The sequence below is a fragment of the Nannobrachium achirus genome (assembly GCF_963921795.1).
Source record: "Nannobrachium achirus genome assembly, chromosome: 9".
Taxonomy (NCBI): Eukaryota; Metazoa; Chordata; class Actinopteri; order Myctophiformes; family Myctophidae; genus Nannobrachium; species Nannobrachium achirus.
In genome coordinates this window covers 39,124,487-39,150,126 of record NC_137818.1, presented here as the reverse complement: position 1 = coordinate 39,150,126, position 25,640 = coordinate 39,124,487, and the positions used below count along the sequence as shown (strand labels likewise).

The 25,640-nt window shown below is 42.3% G+C and overlaps 1 protein-coding gene across 4 annotated transcripts in view; it reads left to right on the top strand.

Moving 5' to 3' along the window:
* pkig (protein kinase (cAMP-dependent, catalytic) inhibitor gamma) overlaps window positions 1–25,640 on the top strand; it is a 28,244-nt gene that overhangs the window by 2,468 nt on the left and 136 nt on the right. The window contains exons 1-3 of one of the 4 annotated variants that reach the window (XM_080733467.1): window positions 6,338–6,417; window positions 23,648–23,832; window positions 24,078–25,625. In XM_080733467.1, coding sequence (XP_080589593.1) covers window positions 6,410–6,417; window positions 23,648–23,832; window positions 24,078–24,118 — 234 coding nt within the window. In that variant the 5' untranslated portion in view covers window positions 6,338–6,409 and the 3' untranslated portion in view covers window positions 24,119–25,625. Of the gene's footprint in view, window positions 1–6,337; window positions 6,418–16,071; window positions 16,113–23,647; window positions 23,833–24,077; window positions 25,626–25,640 lie in introns of those variants that run through there. The other 3 variants (XM_080733464.1, XM_080733466.1, XM_080733465.1) reach the window with 3 other exon arrangements.

The following is a 25,640-nucleotide window of genomic DNA, read 5'->3' as shown; positions in this document are numbered from 1 at the left end:
GACTAATCAATGTAGTTTATTATAAAATATATTTTCAGTTAATTGACCATCCCTAATTCCCTATGTCTATCTCTCAACCTTTGATGGGGTGAACATTTGCACATCTTCACCATTATTACAGCTGGGTTTGGCGGGCTATTTACTTGAATTCTATATTATTATTTGCTCACATAACATTAGCTGTAAGGGAGACTTTGCAGGTAGAAACCTAAAAATGTAGGTCATGCGAGTCCAGTTATCTGCAGTGCTGCATTAACAACACTTTCAACAATACCAGCCTCCTCCTTCAACTCGTTCACTAAATGGATGTCATATCTGCTGCTTGCTGAGAGCTGCCAACAATGACATTATTAGCCCTGAGAACATTAAGACCCTTACATCTTTGCACTGCCACAAAAAGCTGGGAGTTGGTGGTCTGCTGTTTTCTATTTTTGTCAGTCAGTTGTTTTTCTCTTGCTGTCATCAGATACTTTTTTCTTGCCAGACAAGTTTGCCATTTAACATCTATCACTGTCAATCCTAAGTCAAACTTTCTGTTATTGACATGGTATTCCAACAGACACCAAATGTCTGGACCCATCCATGATAAAGGTGGGACATTAATACAGTTTGAGGTAAAAATAGCCGTCTATTCTCAGAATAAGTTCAACTCCCTTGGGCAGATGGCCAGGATAATGTCCAGAATTAGGCTAGCTTTCTGTCCACATATGTCAGATTTTAAATACATTTATAAAACAGTGGATAGTTGTTGATGCTATAACCTACAGTAGCCCCTACTAACATTCTGTGCCAAGTATATTCTTGTACAGTATTCCTCCCTCTATAATCATGGGTTTACTTATTTTGTGGGCTGTGCTTTCTGTCAGCTAAAATATATCGGCCTCTACCGGTCTACCCACATTCATAGCCCTGTATGTAGAGACTTTGCCTCCACTGTTTTTAGCTCCTTTGGCTGCTTATGGGGAAATAGTGAGTGTCTCTTGTGACAAACAGAAAGGGCTCATACACCCAAACATCTCACAGGGCATTACACAATATTTTTTTCTAGTCTGAAATAGCTGGAAAAAATAAAATTTATTTTCAGGTCTGACTGAAATTTGTCTTGCGACCAGCAGCCATGTATGCAACACATAATACACACATTTGACATAACACAGAAACAAAACAAAACTAGAAGCAGTGCTCTTCCGAGCACAGTTCTCCACCAGGCCGTGCGTCCTGGTGGTGCTACTGTATAATAGGCCAATGTAAAAAGGGTGGCATATGTTCTTCACCTTAGATCTTTCATGGCAATCGGACACTGCATGCATGATTTGAAGCATTGTGTTCCAAAAATGTGTTTTGCTAAAGTCTACCTGCTGGTGGCGCTATAACAGGCCAATGTGAAAAAGGTAGCTAATGTTCCTTGACCTAGTGGGAATATGTGTGGCAAATTTCACGGTAATCGCAAGCTGCGTTGATGATTTGAGGCATTTTGTTCAAAAACGGAGCAATCCTGCAAACTTTGGAAGCTAATATTAGAAAATCAGGATGGAATATGAAATGGACTGATGGACAAAGGACTTCTTCAGTCTGACCTTATTGTATGCTGGAACACTGTATCTCCTTCCTGAAGGCAGCAACCTGGCTATATACTCCATACAACACATGGCTAGTGTTGTGATATTCCTTGCTGTTATTATACGTAATCGGCAGGCCGAGCATCTAGGTCGGAGACCGGCATACTTGGGAACGATGTAAATAGGGAATGAATGCCCCACCTTTTGATGCAAATCCCATTATACCTGTTGTCATAGGACCCAGTTTGACCATCTGTTTGCCTGTGTGCATTTATGCCCATATATGGAGATATCTATATCTGTCTGTGTGCGTCCATTTTATGCCCATATGGAGATCTCCGTATCTGTCTGTCTGTGTCCCTTTTATGCCTGTATATGGAGATCTCTGTATCTGTCTGTGTCCCTTTATGCCCAGTATCCTAAAGGAGTTCGCTATAAACAATGTTGTCAGTAATGCCCTTGTCATTATCCACAATGAAAACCTTTACAGCGCTGGCTCTCTTTCCTCTGGAGAAGGCTGTGTAGAGTTGACCATGAGTGAACACAGGTTGAGGCAAGTAGATGCCAACTTGTTCATTCTCTTGGCCCTGACCCTTATTGATGGTAACAGAGAAAGCTAATCGGATAGGGAACTGTCGTCTAATGAAGGTGAAGGGAAGCTCACCTCTGTTATAGTGAGGTATTCTTGGTAGAAAGAATGTTTCACCCCTGTTTGTGCCTAGCCTATAACCAGCCTAGATACTAATGCATCTAGCTAACTAACTGCAGTATCATTCCCTCCTTGTTTTAACATGGGTGAATAATGGTATAGCTGCAGCTAGGCTAGTTTGTGCCTACTGCAATCTCACACTCAATGACTCTGTCCATCATTTGCATTACCACAATTCTGGTGCCATTCTTGAGAGTGCGGTCGGGACCTGCTTGCAGGTTTCTAAGCACCATGACTGGTGTGCCTACTTTCAACTTGAGGTTATGATCAGGGATTCCAGTGGGTGTCAGTGAATTGAGGAATTCCACAGGCACGTAATCCTTGTGGTTGTCCTCCTGAATTGAGTCAGCTGAAAGGTAGACTCTCTCTTCTGTAGGTAAGTCAGATGTCATTGTTCAGAGGAGTGTATACAGTGCCTTTAAGAAGGTTGTCTTTGTCGATACATCCTTCCATGCAGGTCAGGAAAGGTGTAAGAAATCAGAGTATTCAGATCCTTAACCAAGTTTTGTGGTGGAATTTGGATTTGAACTTCTGTGTCCTTTTGAGTGAATTTTCCGTCTCCTAAAGAAAGGAGATAGTTTGAGAAGTCCTTTTCAGCTGTTTCTGTCCTCATGTTGATGTTTAGTCCTTGTCCCCTTTTATGGGCATATTGTTTTAATTGGCGGTTCTACTGAATTTTTTTTATTTTTGTACAACTGTACTTCATGCAAGTACAGTAACGACAGGGGAAATAGCTAAGAACGTAGGCAAAGATCTGAGCTATCCATGTGCGAAAGATCTCCATATATGGGATCTCTGTATCTCTCAGTCCTTGTCAGTGTGATGTAAAACGTATAAGTGCCCATACATGGAGATCTCTGTATCTCTCAGTCCTTGTCCCCTTTTATGGGCATATTGGTTGGATCAGCGGTTCTACTGAAAAATGTTGTTTTGTACAACTGTACATCATGCAAGTACAGTAACGGCAGGGGAAGTAGCTAAGAACGTAGGCAAAGATCTGAGCTATCTGCATGCAAAAGTTGTATGCAACTTAGTATTTGCGACCGTCAGGGAGCAGTTTACTATGACCAGTAAGACTCCCTAATCGGGAGATAAGCGACCGTTGGTCGCTTATCTCCACAAATATCACAGCCTCCACCTCTCACGTCATACGGGCAGCCATAGTTACACCTGGAATGTTGAATCTCCATATATGGAGATAACCTACCCATCACACAAAGTCTGACCTCACCAGCCCATACCTGGGCATGGACGACTTATATCTCCATATACGGAGATGGCCATATATGGAGATACGATGACATCACAGAGTCCACAGCTGATGATGTGGCGTGATGTCATACAATACACAAACAAGCCCTATATAAAGGGGCAATTCTCACCAGGGAAGAGAGCATTCCCCACTAGCTGAGTATCTTAAGATGGTTGGATGTGATGATAAGCCACAAATAGGCCAAAAGTTTGTTTTACCAATTATCAAGACATACGGGCAGTTGACAGTTTGCCATTGTTACTCATTGAAGTTGAATCTCCATCTGAATCCCTTTTATGCCCATATATGGAGATCCCTGCTCTGAGTATCTGACATCACTAATCCCTTTTATGCCCATATATGGAGATCCCTGCTCTGAGTATCTGACATCACTAATCCCTTTTATGCCCATATACAGTATGGAGATCCCTAACAGAATCCATTTTATGCCCATATATGGAGATACCTGCTCTGAGTATCTGACATCACTGTGATGTCACCTGTTTATGCCTAAATATGGAGATCACTGCTCTGAGTATCTGACATCACTGCGATCTCACCTGTGATGTCACAGTGACACATCACCTCAGTATCTGTGATGTCACAGTGACACATACATCAGTATCAGGCGTTACACGTATACATTGAGCAGGGCAAAGGTGTGACGTGTGTGACGGACGGACGGACGGACGGACGGACGGACGGACGGACGGACGGTGGAGGTTTTCATACTAAACTGCGACCTTACGGTCGCAAAAACCTCCACCGGCCGTCCGTCCGTCACACGTCACACGTCACACCTTTGTTTGTGTACGGTGTGATGTCATATATCTTCAGTATGACATCACACCACATGTGTACACAAACCTTTGTGTACGTTGCTGTGGCAACAGTCTGTTGTTGCTGGTCTGTTAGTGTACGTTAGCAACCACCTTAGCAACCATGGTTTTACCCTAGCAACCAACTGTTTACCCTAGCAACCAACTGTTTACCATAGCAACCATGTTTTTTTACCCTAGCAACCAACTGGGCATAAAAGGGATTCTGTTAGGGATCTCCATATATGGGCATTAAAGGGATTCTGTTAGGGATCTCCATATATGGGCATAAAAGGGATTCTGTTAGGGATCTCCATATATGGGCATAAAAGGGATTCTGTTAGGGATCTCCATATATGGGCATAAAAGGGATTCTGTTAGCTGTTAGTGATCTCCATATATGGGCATAAAAGGGATGCTGTTAGGGATCTCCATATATGGGCATAAAAGGGATTCTGTTAGGGATCTCCATATATGGGCATGAAAGGGATTATGTTAGGGATCTCCATATATGGGCATAAAAGGGATTGTATCCCAGATGATGCCCTGTTAGGAGATCCACACTAACAGAATCCATATATGGTCCTACCGACAGCTGCTATAAGCCAACCCTGGCGATAAGGTCTGAGTCGAAGAAATGTTCTTTCCTGGCAAGAATTGCCCCTTTATACTGTAGGGCTCGTTTGTGTATTGTATGACATCACGCCACATCATCGGCTGAGGACTGTGTGATGTCATCATATCTCCATATATGGAGACATAAGTTGCTCATGCCCAAATATGGGCTGGTGAGGTCAGACTTAGTGTGATGCGTAGGTTATCTCCATATATGGAGATTCAACTTCAATGAGTAACCATGGCAAACTGTCAACTGCCCGTATGTCTTGATAATTGGTAAAACAAACTTTTGGCCTATTTGTGGAGATAAGCGACCAACGGTCGCTTATCTCCCGATTAGGGAGTCTTACTGGTATTAGTAGTCAGGATGTATAGATTCTCTCAAGTGGTTGTCCAACAATCTTTGAACAAATGTTCAGTTGTTCTTGTTGCAGCAGTTGTGACTTTAAGGCAACAGAGTGGTACTACAGTACTGAAGAACACTCATTATAACAGAAGTGAAAAACAAAAGAAGAATCTGTCTACTTGCATCAAAAGATCTTAGATCTCAGCAAGGTATCAGTTATGGTAGCCTGTCTTTTTCATTATGAAAAAAGGACAGCAATCTTTTTGGTGTTGTTCAATCTCATTTTACCCAGTAGACATAGATGTAAGTTATGCATTGGATTGGAAGAATTGTAAGAAGTAAATAATGGATAAATAATGAACCCAGCTGATTGGAAGCAGATTATGGAAGCAGATCATGGAAGCAGATCATGAGAGCAGATCATGAGAACTAACAGATTTGTGACAGTTTGAATTCATTAATCAGTTATATACTAGTTGATAGTGTTATTATTAGAAATGTTTATGCAAGTTTGAGATAATTCAGAATATACTACATATTTGTTCTGTGGCAGCCTATGGCATTTCACAGTATACTAACTAATTCTAGTACACAAATGATCATTGTTCATTTAAACATACTGTATGTCAGCCAGAGAGTGCACAAATGGGCCCTTACTGGACCATTTGGTTACATTTATACACTTTACTGTGTATTTACATCGGGTAAACATCAAGGTCCATACGGTTTGTGCTGTGGTCCCACTTCATGGTTGGTTCCACTTTCTAGGACTGAAGCGACCTGTGGTAATTGCCGCTCCCTTCAGAATGTTTGCCATTAGGGAAGGTTACAGTATGTACTGTATGTATGCACTGTTTTGTCCTCTCAACTCAGCAAATCTAATCACATGACGCCCACGTCTTCCTAGACTTGTGGGAGAAGAGCGTGATGATGCAGTTGAGTGGAATTACTTGGCGAGTGTCAGCCAAACTGAGGCCTCCTCCGGAATCACTTAGTACAGGCACTACAGTAGTCTGCTCACATACCATACTTTTTATTATTTAAAGGTGACTACTAGGAACGACGACAAGCTGTGTCAGTGAGATAAGGGAGTGATGCATACAGTTTATGCCCTGGTAAGTGCAGTGTTCAGTTTTCTCATGGCTCCAGTTATGCATTTGTTGCTGAGCAAACAAATCCCCTATAACAGGTGGTGCAGACTAGAAAAGGCTTTGCCAAACCAGTTGTTCTGTTACAAATTGGGTTATGCTGTATTCGTGTATTGCTTAGCCTAGGAAGACCTTTTGCGTTTCCCCTGAGTTCTTAAAAAAATCAAACCTCGTTCGAAGTGGAGCTGTGAATTTGAGCAGTTCCAGATCTATGCTTTTGATTCTATGTGTTTTAGATCTATGAATTCTAAGTGTTCTATATATAAATTCTATGTGTTCTAGATCTATAAATTATGTGTGTGTGTGTGTGTGTGTGTGTGTGTGTGTGTGTGTGTGTGTGTGTGTGTGTGTGTGTGTGTGTGTGTGTGTGTGTGTGTGTGTGTGTGTGTGTGTGTGTGTGTGTGTGTGTGTGTGTGTGTGTGTGTGTGTGTGTGTGTGTGTGTGTGTGAACTGTAAACTGTTCCTATGAGTGAGTGGTGAGTGTGCCTGGCCTGCACAAAACAGCGCCCCTCCTTTAACTAGTGTGTTGTGTGTGGCCACTCAAGGTATTGCCAGACTACGGACACGGCCAGCCACCCACCCAGCCAGCCAGCCACCCAGCCACCCACATACCCACGGACATACCTGTCTATTGGGAGCTTGTGTTCCACAGCTCCAAAAACAAGGGAGGGGCTGTTAAGTATGACATCATTTTGTAGGCAGAGGAGAATTTCTGCCCCCAGTTTCCGTGAATCTTTTTACTATTTTTACTATTTACACATTTTTCTTCTCTTTGTTGTTGAAAGGAAAGTGTTAGAATTATACTTTAGTCGTTATTTTTTGTCTCGGATCTGTTGAAATAGCGAGGGACAGAAAATGCTTTGGGGGCAGAGTTCTCCTCTGCCTACAAAATGATGTCACGGCTTAAAAGCCCCATATTGCCTTATTTAGTCAGCTCAATAAATAAGCATGCATTCCTTTCCCTCTTCTCTCCTCTCCCCCCTCTCCTCTCCTCTGTTCTCGTCATCGGCTGTCCTGTACGATCCCTCCGTCTCTGTCCTGTCCTATCTTGTCCTCTCCCAGTCCCTCATGCTTCTTCTGGCCAGCCCATGGGTCTTGTTCAGTCTCCATTGTGTGTACAGCCTAGAGAAAGATGGGTTGTAAACAATCCAGTGTATGCAGTGAATATGGTAGATCTTACACTACATTTTCACGGCTTGGCTCTCTGGGTAGGCTAGTCATCAATCAAGAGTGTGTGTGTGCGTGTGCGTGTGCGTGTGCGCGTGCGCGGCAAATCTTGCAAACCGACCTGAGTCATAGGTGGCTGATGTCACTGGTTGGCATGGCTGAGCCATGCTGTTCCCAACTGGCTCCTGTGTAGATCCAAATTATTAGATTTTTATTTTACGTCATTCACTGCCATTCATGTTTGGAACGGTGTGGAAAAACACTTTACAAGATTTTAAAGTTGGAGTGCCACAGGCCTATTTTCTCCTAAATAATGATCATTGGGTATTATCATACCCAAGCCATATCCAGATTTCTTTTAATCCCATAACATATTAAAAATGTATTAAATAAATCCTGAGTCAAAGAGCTGTTTTTCTGTGGGCATGTGCAACAGCCAACAGGTCATTACAAATCCTGGATTTGGCATTTATTGTTCACACTGTCAGCTGTTATGATATTAGAGTAGGTTGCTGCTGGAAGCTCTTCTCTCTCTCTCTCTCTCTCACGGTCACCGGTGTCCCCAACATGCTGTAGCCCAGGGTTCCCCAATAGGCGGCCCACAGGCCATTTGCGGCCCGCGGGGGGCTACTGTCTGGCCCACACCAACCCCAGTAATAATGGTGGTATAAGAGCAGCAACAACACTAGTTTATCGTCGTTGTCGGGTGGAAATCTCGTATCTCCAAATTTGTACGTTCTTTTGCAAATCATACTAGTTTAAATAATTTAATAAATGATAAATGCAAAACGAACGGTTTTGGACATGCAAGATTTTCACCCGACAACGGCGATATCTGAACTGTCGCTGGAGTAGCGGGAACGCCGGCGTCGCCCCCTGCAATGTTGTGGCCCTCGGCTCGGTACCCTAGACATAATTCGGCCCTTGGGGAAAACTAATTGGGGAACCATGCTGTAGCCCCTCATTTATGCTGGTTTCCTATTGTATCTGCATTCTGCACACACAGACCCATTCTGTATCCTCTCTAAACCGTATGGTTAGAAAAATGCAGATTCTCGTCAGTAGTGAGCCTGAAAATAAATTAACTAAATAAATAAGCAAATATTTGAACCTTTAGTCGTTTATTTAATTTTTTTCCCAGCCTCTATAGATCCGGCCTTTATTTGTTTTTGTTGACCAAGCGTCCGGCTATATTTGGAATACAGGTTAGGGATGTGTAAAAGTGAACAAAATGAAAAAGTCAATTACTATATTTCTATAATGTTTTGGGAGGAATTTACTATATTTATTTTTTGTTTGGGTGAAATAGTTCTGGGGATTTGTTAAATCAATGCTTTCATCAAATGACCATCCAAGGTAAAATTCAATTTTTAATTACTTCCTGTAAACGCAAAATAGAGAATAAATAATTATTACACCCATACTAGGTATCCTCTAACATTTAGTTCCTATGGGCTGGGTTTGGATGACAATATAGTCTGGAAAAACTCTACCCCTGGAAAAATAGTTACTTAAGTTACAAGCAGTGTTTAAGTAGTGGCGATTATTTGTTTTTTTTACTGGTGTCCCACCAGTTAGAAAATCACCACTACAACACTGCTTGCAAGGAACCATTTACTTTAATAATGTGTGATTGATTTTACTTAGGTTTACGAGTGCATAAATAGTAGGAAACAGACGTTCTAATTTAGTTCATGAATCACATTAGCCAAACATTCTCTTTGGACTGCTTCAGAACAGTCCAGTACTTCAGCAGGTCACACAATGGACCATTGATATGCATCCAGCCAGGGTCATTCCTACGTGAATTTATGTTGTTGACACTAGGCAGATTTTGTAAGCTATTAAAGACTAAACTCCAAACCTCCTAAAACAAACTGATTCGACTACTCCTTAACCTGGGGCCCATGACCCACGTTTCTGCCTCACACTTTGCTAGCCTGGGTGGCTAAATGTGGACGACAGGGTTAAACAACTAAAAATGGGATTGACATTTAAAATAGTCAATGCAAATCGGCCCTCAACACCCACAGTTCCTGCATATCTGACTAAACACCTCCAAAAAGTTAGTGACACCCACAGCTACAACACCAGAGGGAGCGGACACAACGATCTGATAATACAAACGCATAGCACAAATATGGGTACATTCTCCTTCTACAATACTGCCACTCAAGTGTGGAACTCCTTGACTATTTCCCTTAAAACATGTAGCTCACTGGGGGGAGCGTTTCACTGTTTCTACGTGTCATCTTTTCGACACCCAAACATTCCCTAACCCTAACCTCGGTGGGGTGAGTCGTAATCCTCCAGACGCTCCGATGTCGAAATGATGGTCGTTCGAAAGAGCGAGATTTCCCCCTCACTGGGTTCCTTCAAGGCTGCCCTGAAAATCAACCTTTCAGGAGGCCAGAGGCAAAGGTAGTCATCACTCCTCCCAGTGAACACCCACCCCCCATTTATTTTATTTATATTTTAAAATGGCATTGAACGTAGTTCTTTACTCTGTACTGTACATATAATGGTCTTTTATAATTGCATTAAATGTTCTTGTTACTATTTGCGATTAATCGAATGCCAAGGACTTCCAACGTAAACAAAGCCGTAAAAGGTCTTCTTATTGGGATGTTCCTTTTTGCGCAGGATGTTTTAACCGGCCTGTGCTGCACTGCATATACCGTACTTGTGTTGTCTGTACTTGTCATGTTACTCATGTTTTGGGTTAAAATGTTTGCAGTTTATTATGGAAAGTATGTGACCGTCCGATATGTTGACAATGACATGTACTACACTGGTATGGTCCTTTTTGTGCAGAAATGTTTTTCGTACACCCACAATTAGAATGAGTTTGGATGGCTTGGAGCAGGCTGTGGTCTATTCTCATAAATTATGCCCGGCCTTTAACCAGACACAGCAAAGTCAGAGAGATCTAAATACGTCTTACAGCATAACTGCGGTTATGATGGGATAACAATATTTGCCCCCAAAATGAAAATAAAATACGATCTTTTGTATTTTTATATCAATAGTCTATCTTGATTACTTCCCGCAAAACAAATAATGGCATGTGTGCTTACATCAAACAGTAAAAGCAAACCGCATTGATTCGTTCAGCCTTGATCAATTCGTTCCAGCTGTTACTGGATTGCCTTACAGATAGCAAAATCTGGACACAAGTTCCTCTAATAGGCAGCCGACCAGTCGGCTCTTAGTCGTTGTGCAGAATGCAGATGCTTGCCTCCTTTCTGGTAAGAAAACCACATCATCTCCTCGCCTCAGTCTACTGGCTGCCAGTCCATTTTAGAACTAAGATTTCATAGTTTAGTTTTTTAAAGCCCCTAAACGGGGAGCTGGAGCACCCATGGTGAATGCACAGTTGGATGGTCAATGTGTAATGCTTTAGTAGTAGGGTTGGAATGCTGTTGAGCAGCCATGGGCAAAAACATAAGTCGGTGCCCCATGTAGGGATGGAACGATATGAAGATTTCTTGTTCAGATCACGATTATTCTGACAAAAGAAGTCCCAATTTACAATATGTCTTTGCCAAAAAATAGCAGATCTACAAGTTCACAACACGTCGTGACGCATTGTGAGCTTGTAGATTGGCTACTTTTTGGCAAAAACATTTGATAGAGAGTGAAAAAAAGACTTATCAAGTTAGTATAAGTACCTTTTACCAATTATAGAGGGTTTAAGACTTGGAACCGGATATGCAGCTCGGCAAATAAAAGATGAATTGATGCCAGCGCATGACGGAGGACGATATCACAATAAATTAAATCGTCACGATACGATTATCGTGATTATCGTCCCATCCCTAGCCCCATGGCCACACACCTAGGGCTGTCACGATTGACATTTTCACATGAGGATTAATTGTCACTCAAATAATTGTGATTAACGATTTAATTGTGTTTTTGTCATTGACAGTTACATTTCTGTTTGGCTTGTAGGCTTTGAAGTTGCACATGGCAGATATGACACATAACCTAAATATACAAAAAAATTACTGACATAACTTTATACTTAAAAAATAACATTGATAGTGGAAATAGCTTCTCTACAAGCTCATGCGTTGTGAGCTTGTAGATCTGCTATTTCCACTATTTTTGAAAATGTTTGAAAATATATGAACATTTCTCAACATGGAAACGATTATGACGATTATGACAAAATAATTGTGATTAATTCAACTAACTGCGATTGGACAATGATGTAATAATTGTGACAGGCCTACTCACACTCCAGCCAGAGCCCTGAGGTAGGCTGACCAGTCGAATTCTAGTTTGTGCACAAAACTAGGCACAAAACCAGAGGTGACGAGGCTCTGGAACACCATGCCCCTACACATTTATTCTGCTCGGTCACCAGAGGTTTTTAAATCCTTACTTAAACCCAGTTCCCCTGGCCTTTAACTCTGTTTCAAAGCATAAACACTGGCCTGTATACTGCTGAAATGTCATTTGTTTGTCCTTTTGTGTATTCCAGTTGCATAATGTTTTGTTTGTTTCTCTTAATTCTCCTTGTTTGAATCTTAATTCTCCTTTTCATTCTTGCACTTTAGTCAAGAGTTACAGTTACACTGCAGCAAGTACTAACCGATTTTAACCAATACTATCATGAGATCCACCTGTCTATTATTATAGATATTGTTATGCAAGACAAGTTAGATAGATACCTTTATTATCCCAGGGGGGAGAATCAGTTGCCCAGAGGCAGCACAGCAGTATAAGGTTATTTACAAAGTTACAGAGAAGTAAGAAAAAAGATAAAAAAAATAAAACAATAACAGACTACAGTAAGAGCAAGGTACGTCAATTACTGAGATAATAATAAAACAAAATCCACATATTTGTTCTGTACCAGCTTATGGCATTTCACTGTGTGAGGAAGTCAATCAATCTTCCACACAGAGCTATGATTCATCCTGCTAGACAATACAATACACATCCTGCTAGACTACTTTGTGGACTGATGTGACGTCCAGACAGGGCATGGTATTCATCATGCCCAAAAACAGTGCTCATAGCTGGGTAAAAGAAGTTCAACTGTACAGTGTTTGGAGGTTGCTCCGTTTCAACTCACCCATCACTGTGATTGGCTGAGACGCACACATCACACTGTTTCACTATAGGAAATACGTTGGAACTTAAATATGTGCAAAAGTGCGTAGAGTGGTCGTCTGGTAATAATCAGAAGGTATTCGGTTTGCGGTTAAATGCAAATGTACAGTGAGTGACACATACCCCCAAAGCAACAAAATACATAACATTATTATAATTTATATTAAGAATCAAGAGTGGTTTAATACAATCAGCAAAATGGTGTGGCATGTTCGGCTCGGAATAATAAGGATTGTAAATCTGTGCCCCAACCTATCTTGACATGATGGTAAATTAGCAAGGGAATAACTGTTCCCTTGCATATTTTGTCATGACAAGCAAACATTCATCTTTTGGTTGATTATTTTAAGCAAAGGTGACATATTTAATGTTCCATTTTTGTGGTAGCATTTATACAAGATTATTTTTAAGAATGATATAAAATCAAATGACAATACATTTGTTACATTCATTGCCTTTGCCAGATCTCCAAATTAGATTAAAAGTTGCTACGTTGTTTGGAAATTGAGATGGCAAGGACTTTTTATTGCACGTGACGTGATCACCTGCTCCTGACTCAGCTGTGAATGTTGTGTGGTCAAAGATTCTCCACCACACCAGTTCAATTCTCTCTCTCTCTCTCTCTCTCTCTCTCTCTCTCTCTCGCTCTCTCTCTCTGCGTGTGTGAGTTTGTCTAGCTATACTTATGGGGACTAAATGCATGTTCACACAGTGTGGCAGTGTGGGGACAAAATAGTAGGTCCCCACAACGGTTAGGTTTAGGGATAGAGGTTAGGGTAAGGCCACAGGACTTGCATAAAAATGAATGGAAAGCTCCACCAGGCGTCAGTCCGTCCGTCACACGTCAGACGTCACACTTTTGCCCTGCTCATATCTCCGCAACCGTTGCCCCGATCCATGCCAGATTTTGCACACACACTCCTTACCTGCCAAACTACAACCTCCAAGGACCCCCGGAGCTCCAGGGACCCCCAGCTCCCTCGGGGACCCCCAAGTGTAAAAAATGAGCACATGTGCAAAAATTACCAAATGACCACCCCAACGGGGCTGCTCACGGGGAATTCCTGGGGACCACCCACTCCTGGTGCTCCAGAACGGATGCAAAAGTGGTGACGCCCCCAGTGGAGGACCCCCTCCACTGCAGCTCACATAAAATGCCGTAACTCGGCCTAGGAGCGTCCGGGAGAGCCGGGGCCGGTACCTATTCGTCCGCCAAGGCAACGCGGAGACCCCACCCCTCATTTCTCACATGGCCCTCTTCTAGCGCCACCTTCAGGCCGATTTTTACAACACATTTTTGCCCACTACTCCTACAGTTTTGGCCCTAAAATCACGCAAATTGCTACACAATATGTCTACACTCATCCCATCAACATGAATCTGTCCCATATAGCGCCACCTTCAGGCCGATTTTTAAAAACACATTTTTGGACACTGCTCCTACAGATGTTGCCCTAAAATCACGAAAATCACTACACAGTATGTCTACACTCATGTCATCAACATGGCTCAGGCAGATTTTGGAAAAACACATTTTTGCCCTATTTGTGGAGATAAGTGACCTACGGTCGCTTATCTCCCGATTAGGGAGTCTTACTGGTGTAAATATATAGTGTGTGTGTGTGTGTGTGTGTGTGTGTGTGTGTGTGCGTGTGTGCGCGTGACTGTGTGTGTCACGTGCGCGCGTGACTGTGTGTGTCACGCACACAAGGGGATTCCCTATAGCCTGGGGCTGGGCTCTGCATGTTTCTTCAGTAGAGTCATTTTGGAGCAGAAGGGCTCAACCCGCTTCATTCTAAAAGCAGTTGGCTTACAGTTCTTTTGTCTGCATATAGACCCAAAACAGAACATGGACACAGCATCTATTCATAATTCTGCTGCCTTCAGGGATTGGTAATCTGATGACTGGATATTGTAGTCTGTGTTCAGGCAAAGCGTTGTTATGATACATTAGTTTTCACACCACATGCGCTGGTGTTGATTGGCCCGTCTGTTGCCAAGTGAACAGGTCTAACAGAAGGGAACATGATTCTTATTGCTGTATTGTTTGCCTCTACATTGAACTAAACAATGAGTGTTAGTATACTGTATGTTCTTTGTACATTACATAATACATACTGTACATAATACATTATTTGTATTGGTCAATTTAAAATCCATTATTGAGTAAGGGTTTTTCTGTCTCTATGATTCACTATTTTACTATTGTACCATGCAGATTCATAACAATATAGGCTATATATGTCATCTTATAATGGCACATCGGCCATGGGGTGCAAAAGGAATTCCATATTGACCACTAGAGGTTCTGATTTGTGAATTGGAGAGTCAATACTCAGCTGCTCTTCTTCTGTGTGGCTGCCAAGATTATCAGTCTAATAAGTGAGATTGCTTTTTGATTCCACTGTGGCTTTCGAGTGAAGCAACCTTGCCCAAGATCTTTTGTTTTATGCATCAGTACTCTTGCCACGCTTCTACTCTGTAGTTGATGCTAATAGCCTCGGTCAGGCTTCTTATCTCCTGCTCCTCCTGCTGATTTGATAAGCCTTTGGGCATAGGAGCTCACTTGCTTGATGGATAATTAGGATGGCAATTACATGTGAGTGGCACTGTTCATTCTCAGTATCTCGACTGGGTGAAAAGAATAGAAGAGGCTGCTTTGAGTGTATGACATTATCTGTGAAAATGTGGCAGTTTTGCAAGAGGAGAGTTGGCCTGAGATCTATCGTAGGAGGCAATGGTCTGCAGCAGCTGAGAGAGAGATGGTGGATCCTCTTCCGTAACTCCTTCTAAATGAAACCTGATAAAGATGCCTGTATATATGCACCTCTACCCGTCAGGCAAAGATTTCAAGGCATAGACACGAACCACCCATGACTGTGAAAAGCGCAAGCTAGCTGCTTTGCAAGTTGTTTTACTCACTTCCCCAGGAGAAATTAGGCCCTCACAGGCGACCTGGGCCTCATAAAAAGAGGAAGGATATATGGGGCAAATATCCACTGGCACTGAATGGACAGGGTTTTATTTATTTATGAAAGGAAGGGCTTCGTAGAACAACAATGCTAATCTTGCGGAGGAAACACAACTCCCTTGTGTTTGAAGTGGGCTGGCAGTCTTGCGAGCAGCTGCTGACATCATGTGAATAGACAGTGTCCAGACCCGGTCTGACTGGGAAGGTTGAGAGGCAGGGAAAAGGCAGAGGAGGGGGTAACGTGAAAGCACTGTGCGTATAGCTGCTATCAGTGTGCAACACTTGTCTTTGGAGGGTCTAAATGGACGTTTGTCTGTACACACAGTCAGGGATCTGCAAGCTTGATTGTTGGGCTACTGGGCTTTCAGTGGTGGTGGAAGATTCAAGTGTGAATATTTTGGTAAGCCTGACTCTTTCTTCACTCATTTCCTCTTTGTGAAAAAACACCACGTTGTCTTTTTCTAAATGCAAAACCTTTCATTGAGAAGTATTCACTCATTTCCTCTTTGTGAAAAAACACCACGTTGTCTTTTTCTAAATGCAAAACCTTTCATTGAGAAGTATCAAGCTGAGGAATTATTTCCTCATTTCACACAGGCCAGACGTTTTAGAAACGTGATCATGGTTGTATACAGTCTTTGCCTTATGTGCAATTTGTTGTCTGGAAAACATCTTTGAAATTGGGGTAAATGCCTTAAACATCAAGGCCTTAATACCAGCCTTATGTTTGGGGGAGAATTTTGGTATTTCAGATGGTGGGAAACCTCAGAGGATGAGAGAGCACTAAACAAGAACCCTGGATTAAAAGCCCAACAGACTAGTGTGTTGCTAAGAGAAACACATGAGGCCCATTCATGTGAAGGCTTTTTGCCATGTCAACAAAATGATGTGAAATTAGTTGACTGACTTTTAATTGCTTGGAAGAAGATGGCACTAATGGACTTCAAAATCAGCAAGGAAGTCAATCTTTGTGTGGGTTATTGCAGATAATGTGAGTTTATTACACACAAATCAGGCTTAAAAGGCTCTGGCGGGATGGGAGTGAGCTTGTCTCCCTAATGGGCCCGGTGAAAGTGGCAGCGCTGAGTCATATTCCCTCAGTGATCGCACAGGCTTTTGTGCCTAATTTCTCAAGGCCAAAAGCTCTCCTGTTACATGTCGCCTTGGCCGACCTGACCACCGCTCACTTTCATACACTCATACATACTGTAAATACCATCAAGGCATCCCCCATGCTGTTGTTCTAATTCACCTTGGATGACTTTCACAATGGGATCATGTCAGGGGTTTTCAACATTTTCAGGCCGAGGACCCCTTAGTTGAGAGAGAGATGAAGCAGGGACTCCCACAACCTTCTCACCGTAGATACTTAAACCCGTATCAGAGTGTACGGTGGAGAGCTATCCACCGCAAATTTGAGGTGGAAAGCTTTCCACCTCAAGTCAGAAAATAAGTGCAGGCCATCATAGTACGCCACGGTGGAGACCTATTCACTGTGACTGACTAGTCTAGATTGACCAATCAGTGAACGGGGTGTAGAGCCTGTCTGTCTGATAGTAAAAACAGAGAGATGTGTTGGGACTCGAGGTGGAAAGCTCTCCACCGTGAGGAATGATGTAACGTTGTAGTTTCATGACTCAAAAAGACTCGAAAAGACTACACGGACCCGACTATGATACGGGCTTAATAAACTTGACCTTTCACTCTGCTCTCTTTCTCCTCTACACCAAAATAGCCGATCTACAATCTCACAACGCGAGTCGTTGTGAGCTTGTAGATCTGCTATTTTTGCCTACAGTTCTCAGAATATGGACACTAGGGTTCAAGTTGTTAATATAAAAAGGATTGGGAGATTTGGAGGACCCCCTGTAGTAACTCTGAGGACCCCTGTTGAAGACCCTTGGATTATATGGTTACAGTGTCTTATTTTAATGTTTTGAAAAGGTGACACAGCTGCTTTCTTGAGAACAGGGAAATTGCCTGGCTTTTCCATGAAATAATGGGGTGGTGTTTTCCCAAGTAAAGTGGATCCCCTGCATTGCAAACAGTCAGCGCATACAGTGTTGCCAGAGGGAGGAGAGAGAAACCAGGCAAGGTGAAACGAGAGAATGAGAAGCACGGCTAAACTTGAGTTCAACTCACCACCCGAACTGCGGTGATCGAATTGTTATTGTCTGGAGTGAAAATGCACACCTGTGACATTTATCCTCTGATAGTGTTTACAGCTGCAGCTGTGTCGGGTTTCCTTCCCTATACACTCACTGGCCTTTCCACATAAAGACACCCTTCTCTTATTATCTGGGACATTAGGGAAGGAAGCATATCTTAATTTATCATGATGCAATTTTATGTGCTACTATTTCAGTCAGCAACTTGTGACTGCTTTAAGGCAAATCTCAACAATCTCTTAAAGAGAGAATGTCTACCAGTAGAGCTGGATGATTATGGTTACTGTAATATATTTGGTTAAATCCAGGATTACAAGTGATACCATTTTTGGAACGTATTAGGGATTAGGCTGTTCAAGGTGAGTGAAATGGTTGCCTCTATCTGTGTCATCATTATGCACATTTAATAATGCTTGTTTCTCAAAATGTCATAGTCATACCCCAAATAATATCAGAATATTGCTCAGCCATTCCACACAACAAAAGGCAACAATGCTGTTTGGGCACTGGTCTGGATAAGAATCACTCAGAATAGGTCTTATTCCCAATTCTAGGTCGGGGAACACAGAACCCGGGAAACATACACTTTTGGCATGAATCCAAAATACTCTAATGATTGTGCTGTCAAACAATGAAACGATATGGAATCTCTGAACAGGTTGTGATCGGGTCCCTGCTTCATCTCTCTCTCAACTAAAGGGGTCCTTGAGCTGAAAACGTTGAAGACCCCTGAATTAAGGTTATTCATTGCTTTTCCTCTCAACAATAAACAAATGTCAGCATGCAATTTGACCAGTGACTTTCTTGACAGAAGGTCACTAGCGTCTCTCTCCCATGTCACTTTACATCTTAATTTGCATGCGTAAACAACCTGCCTCATGCCCTCAGTGCAACACAAACAAGTTCATTACCGTGCAGATGTTTGCTCTTACAAGGACTAACATGGTTTTAGCAAGTGGCATCATTAAACCCTTCCCTCCGCAGCTGAGACCAGGCAGAAGAGTGCATTCAGACGGAGTCTAGGGTAAACACATGGTGAAGAGAGGAGAACTTAACTCATACAGTGCCAAACGACTTTTAGATCAACTTTCTCACTATGGACTTCCCTGCCAGACGACTTAAATCGACTTTTACTTAGAAAAAAAAAAAAAAAAAATGTTTGGACCCCATTAAATCTAGTAAACATGATTTTAATCGCGATTTTGCATGTTCCACCCCCATACAACCCCATCTTTCATACAGGATAGCCATCTTTGCTTACATAACATGTAAAACATAATGGCTATTATCTCAAGAATGCCTGAACGGATTTCCAATCTGTTTTTTTTGTTTGAAAGCTGTGAACAGCCTGCACAAACATGGTGCATGATCTGTGCATGGGCGTGCATGATCTGTGCACTATAAATTACATGGAAGTCTATGGAGAGGGCTGGCAGGGAGAACCCAAAGAAGGCATATTTAATTGGCAGTAACTGAGTTAACACCATCATCATCATTATCACCATCCCTCCATGGAAACCTGTTAATGATCTCATGGAAGGATCTGATCCACTTGCACGGGCAAGCCAACTAATTAAACAGGAGAATGGCAATTAGATAAAGCACCCATAATAAGCAACATAACAACTGGGCCACTGGTATGGAGCAAGTGGAGCATAATATGGCACACAGCGTCCCTGCTGAAGTAGACAGGCTGTGCTACTGTACTGTATGTGCTGTGATGTTTGTTTCTCATTGTTAGTCTGAGGTGGAAACAGAAACTTGGTCCATGGCGTAATTAGACAGGCTGGCAGTAGGAGAAGGTTTTACTTGTTTGAGCATGCATGTTCTGATCTGGACATTGGAAAATGTAGGCCTGACTTTGTTGCTTTTGGTGCTGTACACGTTATGAATGATGAAACTGGGCCTCCCACACCACAGTGACTTGGCTTACTAATGGGTTTACAGAGTAGCAATCTAAAGTAGGCCTAGAATCCAACCAAATATAAATATAATCTGCAGAGACTGTATTCAGGAATACAGTGCAGTGCTTGTTTTGTGGTCGGGACATTCAGGGAAACTATTAGCTCAGGGCTTGACATTTCCTGAGGCAGCGCTTTTACCTAGAGATGTTTGTAAGGCTGTATGCAGGCCAATAAGGTTTTCATATTCTCCAACAGTGACAGTACAGCTGCATTGCCTAACCCCCCCTATCAGTGAATGACCCTGGGCACTTCCTCTTCAGCATGGTGTGCTCAAACATAACAGAGAGAGAGAGGGAAACAATTGTGGGATCTTTATAGTTTATGATAGCATTTAGCCTTATGATACTGGTGGAATGGTTTGGGAACCGACTGGCCCTGGGGTCACTGTGTCATTTATTTATTTATATATTCAAATAATAAAAAAATGTTTTAACGTTCTTATACCGATAAATAAGAATGCAAACGGAACACAATCAATTGATTGATCATTAGAATAAACATGATGGTCAGATCAGTCTGACCACTTAGCACGGCAGTTAACACAAGATTTTCAAGCAGGTACTGGTCCAGAAAAGGTTGAGAACCACTGCTCTATCGTTTTGCTTCTCTCCTATTGTTTCTTTCAAGTTGAGGGGACATTGTTTATCAGTAGATGTATTTTGTTTAGCCCAATCTGGCTAGCCATCGTCAAAGAAAAGGAAAAAACAGCACCCTCTCTGTTTTGTTCCTTTTCATTTGCGTAGCATCAGAGAATCTGTTCTTGAGAGATAATGTTTAGCCTAAATTGGCGTTAGATGCCGTTCTCATGCTCCACAGACACGGGGTAATTAAATTGAACTGAACACTCCAGATTTTAATGTTGTGAACCTGTGCCGGGCCACGAAGGAGATCTTCAGGGTTCATCTGTGATGACGTATGTGCAGGACAGCTGCGCAGCGCAGCGGAGTCTGATAATATTATTGGCTGGAAACATACAGTAGTTCTTTTCATGTACTTTTTTTTTTCTCCAGTCACTTGTTTCTTCATGAACTTTTCCTCTTCCTTTAATGTATTATTATTTAACTTTATTTTATTTAGTTTCTTAATCACTTTGTTTTCTTCTCTGGACCAGCTTTTCAGTTTTTTTGTTTTTGTTGCACTTCCTCTTTTCTCAGGCCAGCTGTATAGACTTACACTGTAAAATCCTGAATGTTCATTTAACACTCAAATGGACCTTTTTTACAGTCCGTTTTGGTTCCATTTGTACCCTCTCTGAGGTTAAACTAACTCTCAGGATTGTACTGTGCAGTGGTTGGCAGGATCCATGACCCAGTTAAATATGGACTGAGAAACAGGAAGAAGAGGAGGAATGAATAGCTAATGGAAGCTGGATATGCTCGTCGCTGGGGCTCCCTCTGGCTCCCCTCCTCTACTAGGCCTTTGAAAGCTTTAAAGCCAGTTCCCTGTGGCTCTCTATTGACCAGTCCACCTCCTCCCTGCGCCCTTTTGCACTGCAAGTTACCTTTTGTGACGGACCTGACCAACTGGTCAAAGTAGGGAAGAGACTATGTGAGTCTCAGGAGCAGATTCTTTTTTTTTTTTTTTTTCCTGTTGTAATTAGGACGGCCAATTAGCACAGATGTCAGCAGGGCCATTAGTCCCTGCGTAGAAATAGAAATGGTAATTGCGACCAGCCTCGGTCGGTATATATGTTCCTTTTTTTCTTCATTAATTCACTCGTCAACAGTGGGCTCCTGAGGTGCTGAAGTGGCCCATTCTGTGTGCGTTTCACGTTCAGCTGCCTTTATAAAAGGGAAGGAGAAAGATAATGGACAACTTCAGTTGTCTATATAAAAGTAATAATATAAGTAAGCCTTGCCAAGCCATTGAGGCCCATAGGGCAATCTCCTGTTTCTGTAGCGTGAGGCAGCTTGATGTACAAGTACACCCCCTGGACATGACACAGTATGTCACAGGGACTTACCACAATCCAACCCTTGATGCTGCGTGCCTCCCTGAGGCACAGGGTCCCATTTTACAGAGTCTTTGGTATGACCCGGCCAGGGATTGAACCCCAACCTCCCAGTCTCAGGGCGGACAGCCAGACACTCTAACCACAAGGCCACTGAGCAGTTGTCTATATACCGGTACTAGTCCATATTTAGACAACATAACTTACTTTATTATATCATTATATGGAATTTACTTAAAATGAGAAGCCATTACAGAGTGACTGTAAATGTAGCTAAATGGAATTGCACAATTATGACATCACTAGTGAGGAAGTCGTTTTTTTGGAGCTGTGTGAAGCACAGGCTCCCTATACGTGGCCGTGTGGGTCTGTCTGTGTGTCTGTGTGTCTGTCTGTCTGTCTGTCTGTGTGTGTGTCTGTATGTAGCCTGAACTTCCTAAACTTCGGCACGCCACTAGTCCCACAGTTTTGCCACCACACACTCGCGCCATATGTCAAATCGACCGGCTTACTCGGGAATCGTGGGCTATTACTTTTCTAAGAGAAAGGTTCTATAGTTTAATTGATATTAATTTATTAGTGAATTAATTTTCCCCATTGACTTATAATGGGAATCGCAAAAACTCACATTCAATTATTTGTCTCTCGCAAACCATAGGGGCTAGAGTTTCAAGACTTGGAGAGGAGGTTCATAATGATTTCAAGGATTAAATAAAAAATAATTGTGTCATTTGGCCGCATGGTGGCGCCATAACACCCCACTTTACGTTTTGGCCTGTAACTCTTGAACCGTAGGTCGGAAAATTAAAAATATTTTTTCCCTGGATTCCTTGGGTCATGACGCATCTCCCCATATAGGCCACGCCCATTTGCGCCATGATAGATTTTCCGCCATCTTGAATTTTCTCCAAAACACACTTTTTGCTCCTTTTCCTACATATTTTCTTCAAATGTCACAAAAATCGGTACACATGATCCACACACACACACACACACACACACACACACACACACACACACGCGCGCACACACACACACACACACACACACACACACACACACACACACACACACACACACACACACACACACACACACACACACACACACACAGCTCCACTTCACACGGGTGTGATTTTTTTTGTTTTACTTAACATTAACAAAAAAAAATAGCTGTACTTCACTGTATTGAGTGACATACCTGTTCTTCGCAGAAGTTGTACATTTCTAGCATTCAAAACCAGCTCCACAATGCCTTGGAAGCCTTTCTAACTGTGAAATTAAAATTATATTGATGATGTTGTGTTTTTGTTCATGACCATCATACGATGTTTTGGTGCTCCAAAAATCTACAAGCTCAGTTAACTCACAACATGTAGCTTGTAGAACGTGATGTGAGCTCATATACTGTAACGGTTGCCACGCAGTGTTGATTGCTCCCAAGATAGTGATGCACTAGGGACTAGGCCATTGTAGGGAAGACAGCCCAGATGATTTTATTAGGGAGAGTGTTTTTTGCAGGTCGTTCATTCCGAGTGTATCAAAGGGTGCGTTCGGAAATGCGCACCGGGTGTGTGCTCAGTGTAGTGAGTGCAGTAACCTCAGTAAAACTATGCCTAAACCTAACCCTAACCCCTAAACCTAACCTTAACCCTAACCCTAACCTCAGTAAAACTATGCCTAAACCTAACCCTAACCTCAGTAACCATGACGCGGGTGATTATCTAACACACCAGGGTGCGCATTTCCGAACGCACCCTTTGATACACTCGGACTGAACGACCAGCAAAAAATACTCTCCCGATTTTATTATTGTTTATTTTGTAACAACCACCCTCCTCCTCTCTGTCAGGTGTAATGAGAGCGCTGGTCATGGACAGATGATGGACGTAGAGACGTCATACTCGGACTTCATCAACTGTGATCGCACGGGCCGCAGGAACGCTGTGCCCGACATCGGAGGGGAGCAGGCCGCACCGGCCGGAAGCACCAGTGAACTGACCAAAGACTTGGCAGAGATGGACCTGAAAGCTGCAGGTGGGCATTTCAAATTATATATAAGCTTGGCTAATGTGACCCTGGGCGACCTGGACAGACGCAAACGGACTAAGCCAGTAGGAGTGGTTGGCTCCGCACCGCTCCAAAAAGGTCAGGGCGCTGTCAAGTGTCTTGCTCAGGGGGGACACTTAGCCTGGGCAAGGTGATGGTTGAACCGATGACCTTAAGATTCCCAGACAGCGTGACACTCAACTGACAGTGAGGCTTTTACATTGTGCCAACAGGTGTATTGTGCCTACAGCAACACCTTGAGCAATACAGATGAGTATAACCTACTATGGATTGTTGTAATGATTCGTAACAGAACTCGTGATAGACATTGCTTCCCCTGCTGGGCTTTATCACCCAGTACCTCTTCTGCCATTCTCTTTTGTTTTAGAGTTTGGAACAGAAAGGCTTCAATACAGCTCAGTGGAGGGAAGTAAGCATTTCCCATCGTGGTCATTGGGTCTATTAGATTCTTCTGCTTTTTCTTGATTTTGAAGTTTCCCAAAACAAAAATTAGCTTATTTTAATGCAATAAATCTAGTTGATAAGAAATACTGTTTCAGTGATGTCATGTTGCGTTGCTGGAGGAAGTTGAAGTTCCTTCCTCAGGATTCTCATGTAGTCAGATTTATAGCCTGCTGTGAGGCATTGTCAAACCATCTTGATTGTGTGTGTGCATGTGCAGGGGTGTCGCACCAGATTCTGGGCCCTGGGTACAAGGATTCACTGCGTTATTTTGTACTTTAACTATTGACAAATAGCAGATATACGAGCTCACAGCGCGGCACCGAGTGACGTGCTGCAAGCTTGTAGATCTGCTATTTTTGAAAAATCGTGAAAATGTATTTGAAGGTTTTTTGAAAAACCTGTTTCTATGTCAGTGGTGCTCAAACCCTTTCATGTGAAGGACCCCGAAAATTATGTGTATTTGGCCACGGACCCCGATCTCAAAATATTTAGTTCCAGGGACCCCCAGAAGCAGAGTTACAAATGTTTGCTTAAAAAATACATATATTCAAAGATTTGCACACATTTTCACGTGTGGATGCGTGTCTGTGTCCCATCATGTGCTCAGATTATCCGATAGAATGAGGTGTTCACAGATACAATAAAACTCCTGTCCTGCTCACAGATGCATCGGCGTTGCCCTGATAATATCAAAAATGTAATTTTTTACATTTAGGATTTTTAATCTGGATTATTATCTCACTACTGTCTCAGGGACACTGGAGTCGAGTGCAACCACAATATTACAAGGAGACAGACACGAAATGAATGAGTGGACTTTTGATGATTGATGATTTAAAACACAATTTAAAAACATATGTAGTGTGGGGCAAGGTTTAAGTTTAGAATTATATTTATGTTTTGGTTAGGGCTAGGCAAGTAGTGGTGAAGGTTAAGGTTTGGATTAGAGATGAGGTAGTATCATTTTGACTCATTGGAAAAAAGAGGAAGCTGCTGCATTTAAACATTTGCTCATAGAAATGACTGCACTTCTCCTTGAGAGAATAAGGTACTCCTTAAAAAATAGAGAAGCACAATTTGATAAGGTTTGGCTGCATGCCGTTACCTGAGTAGAAGGACCTAAAGATTAGGACAACAACAATATTGGAAACCGACTGTCTATCCTAATGCACGTAAATGGTTTTCTTATTTCTATGGAACGCCTCAGTTTTATTTATTTTATTTATTATTATTTTTTTTTTAAAGAGGTAATAATTTAGGAAAATCAGGTGTCTTTTTGTATGTATTTTGTATGCTCAGTGATTGACAGGTTTCCTGCGTTTCTCCTCCAG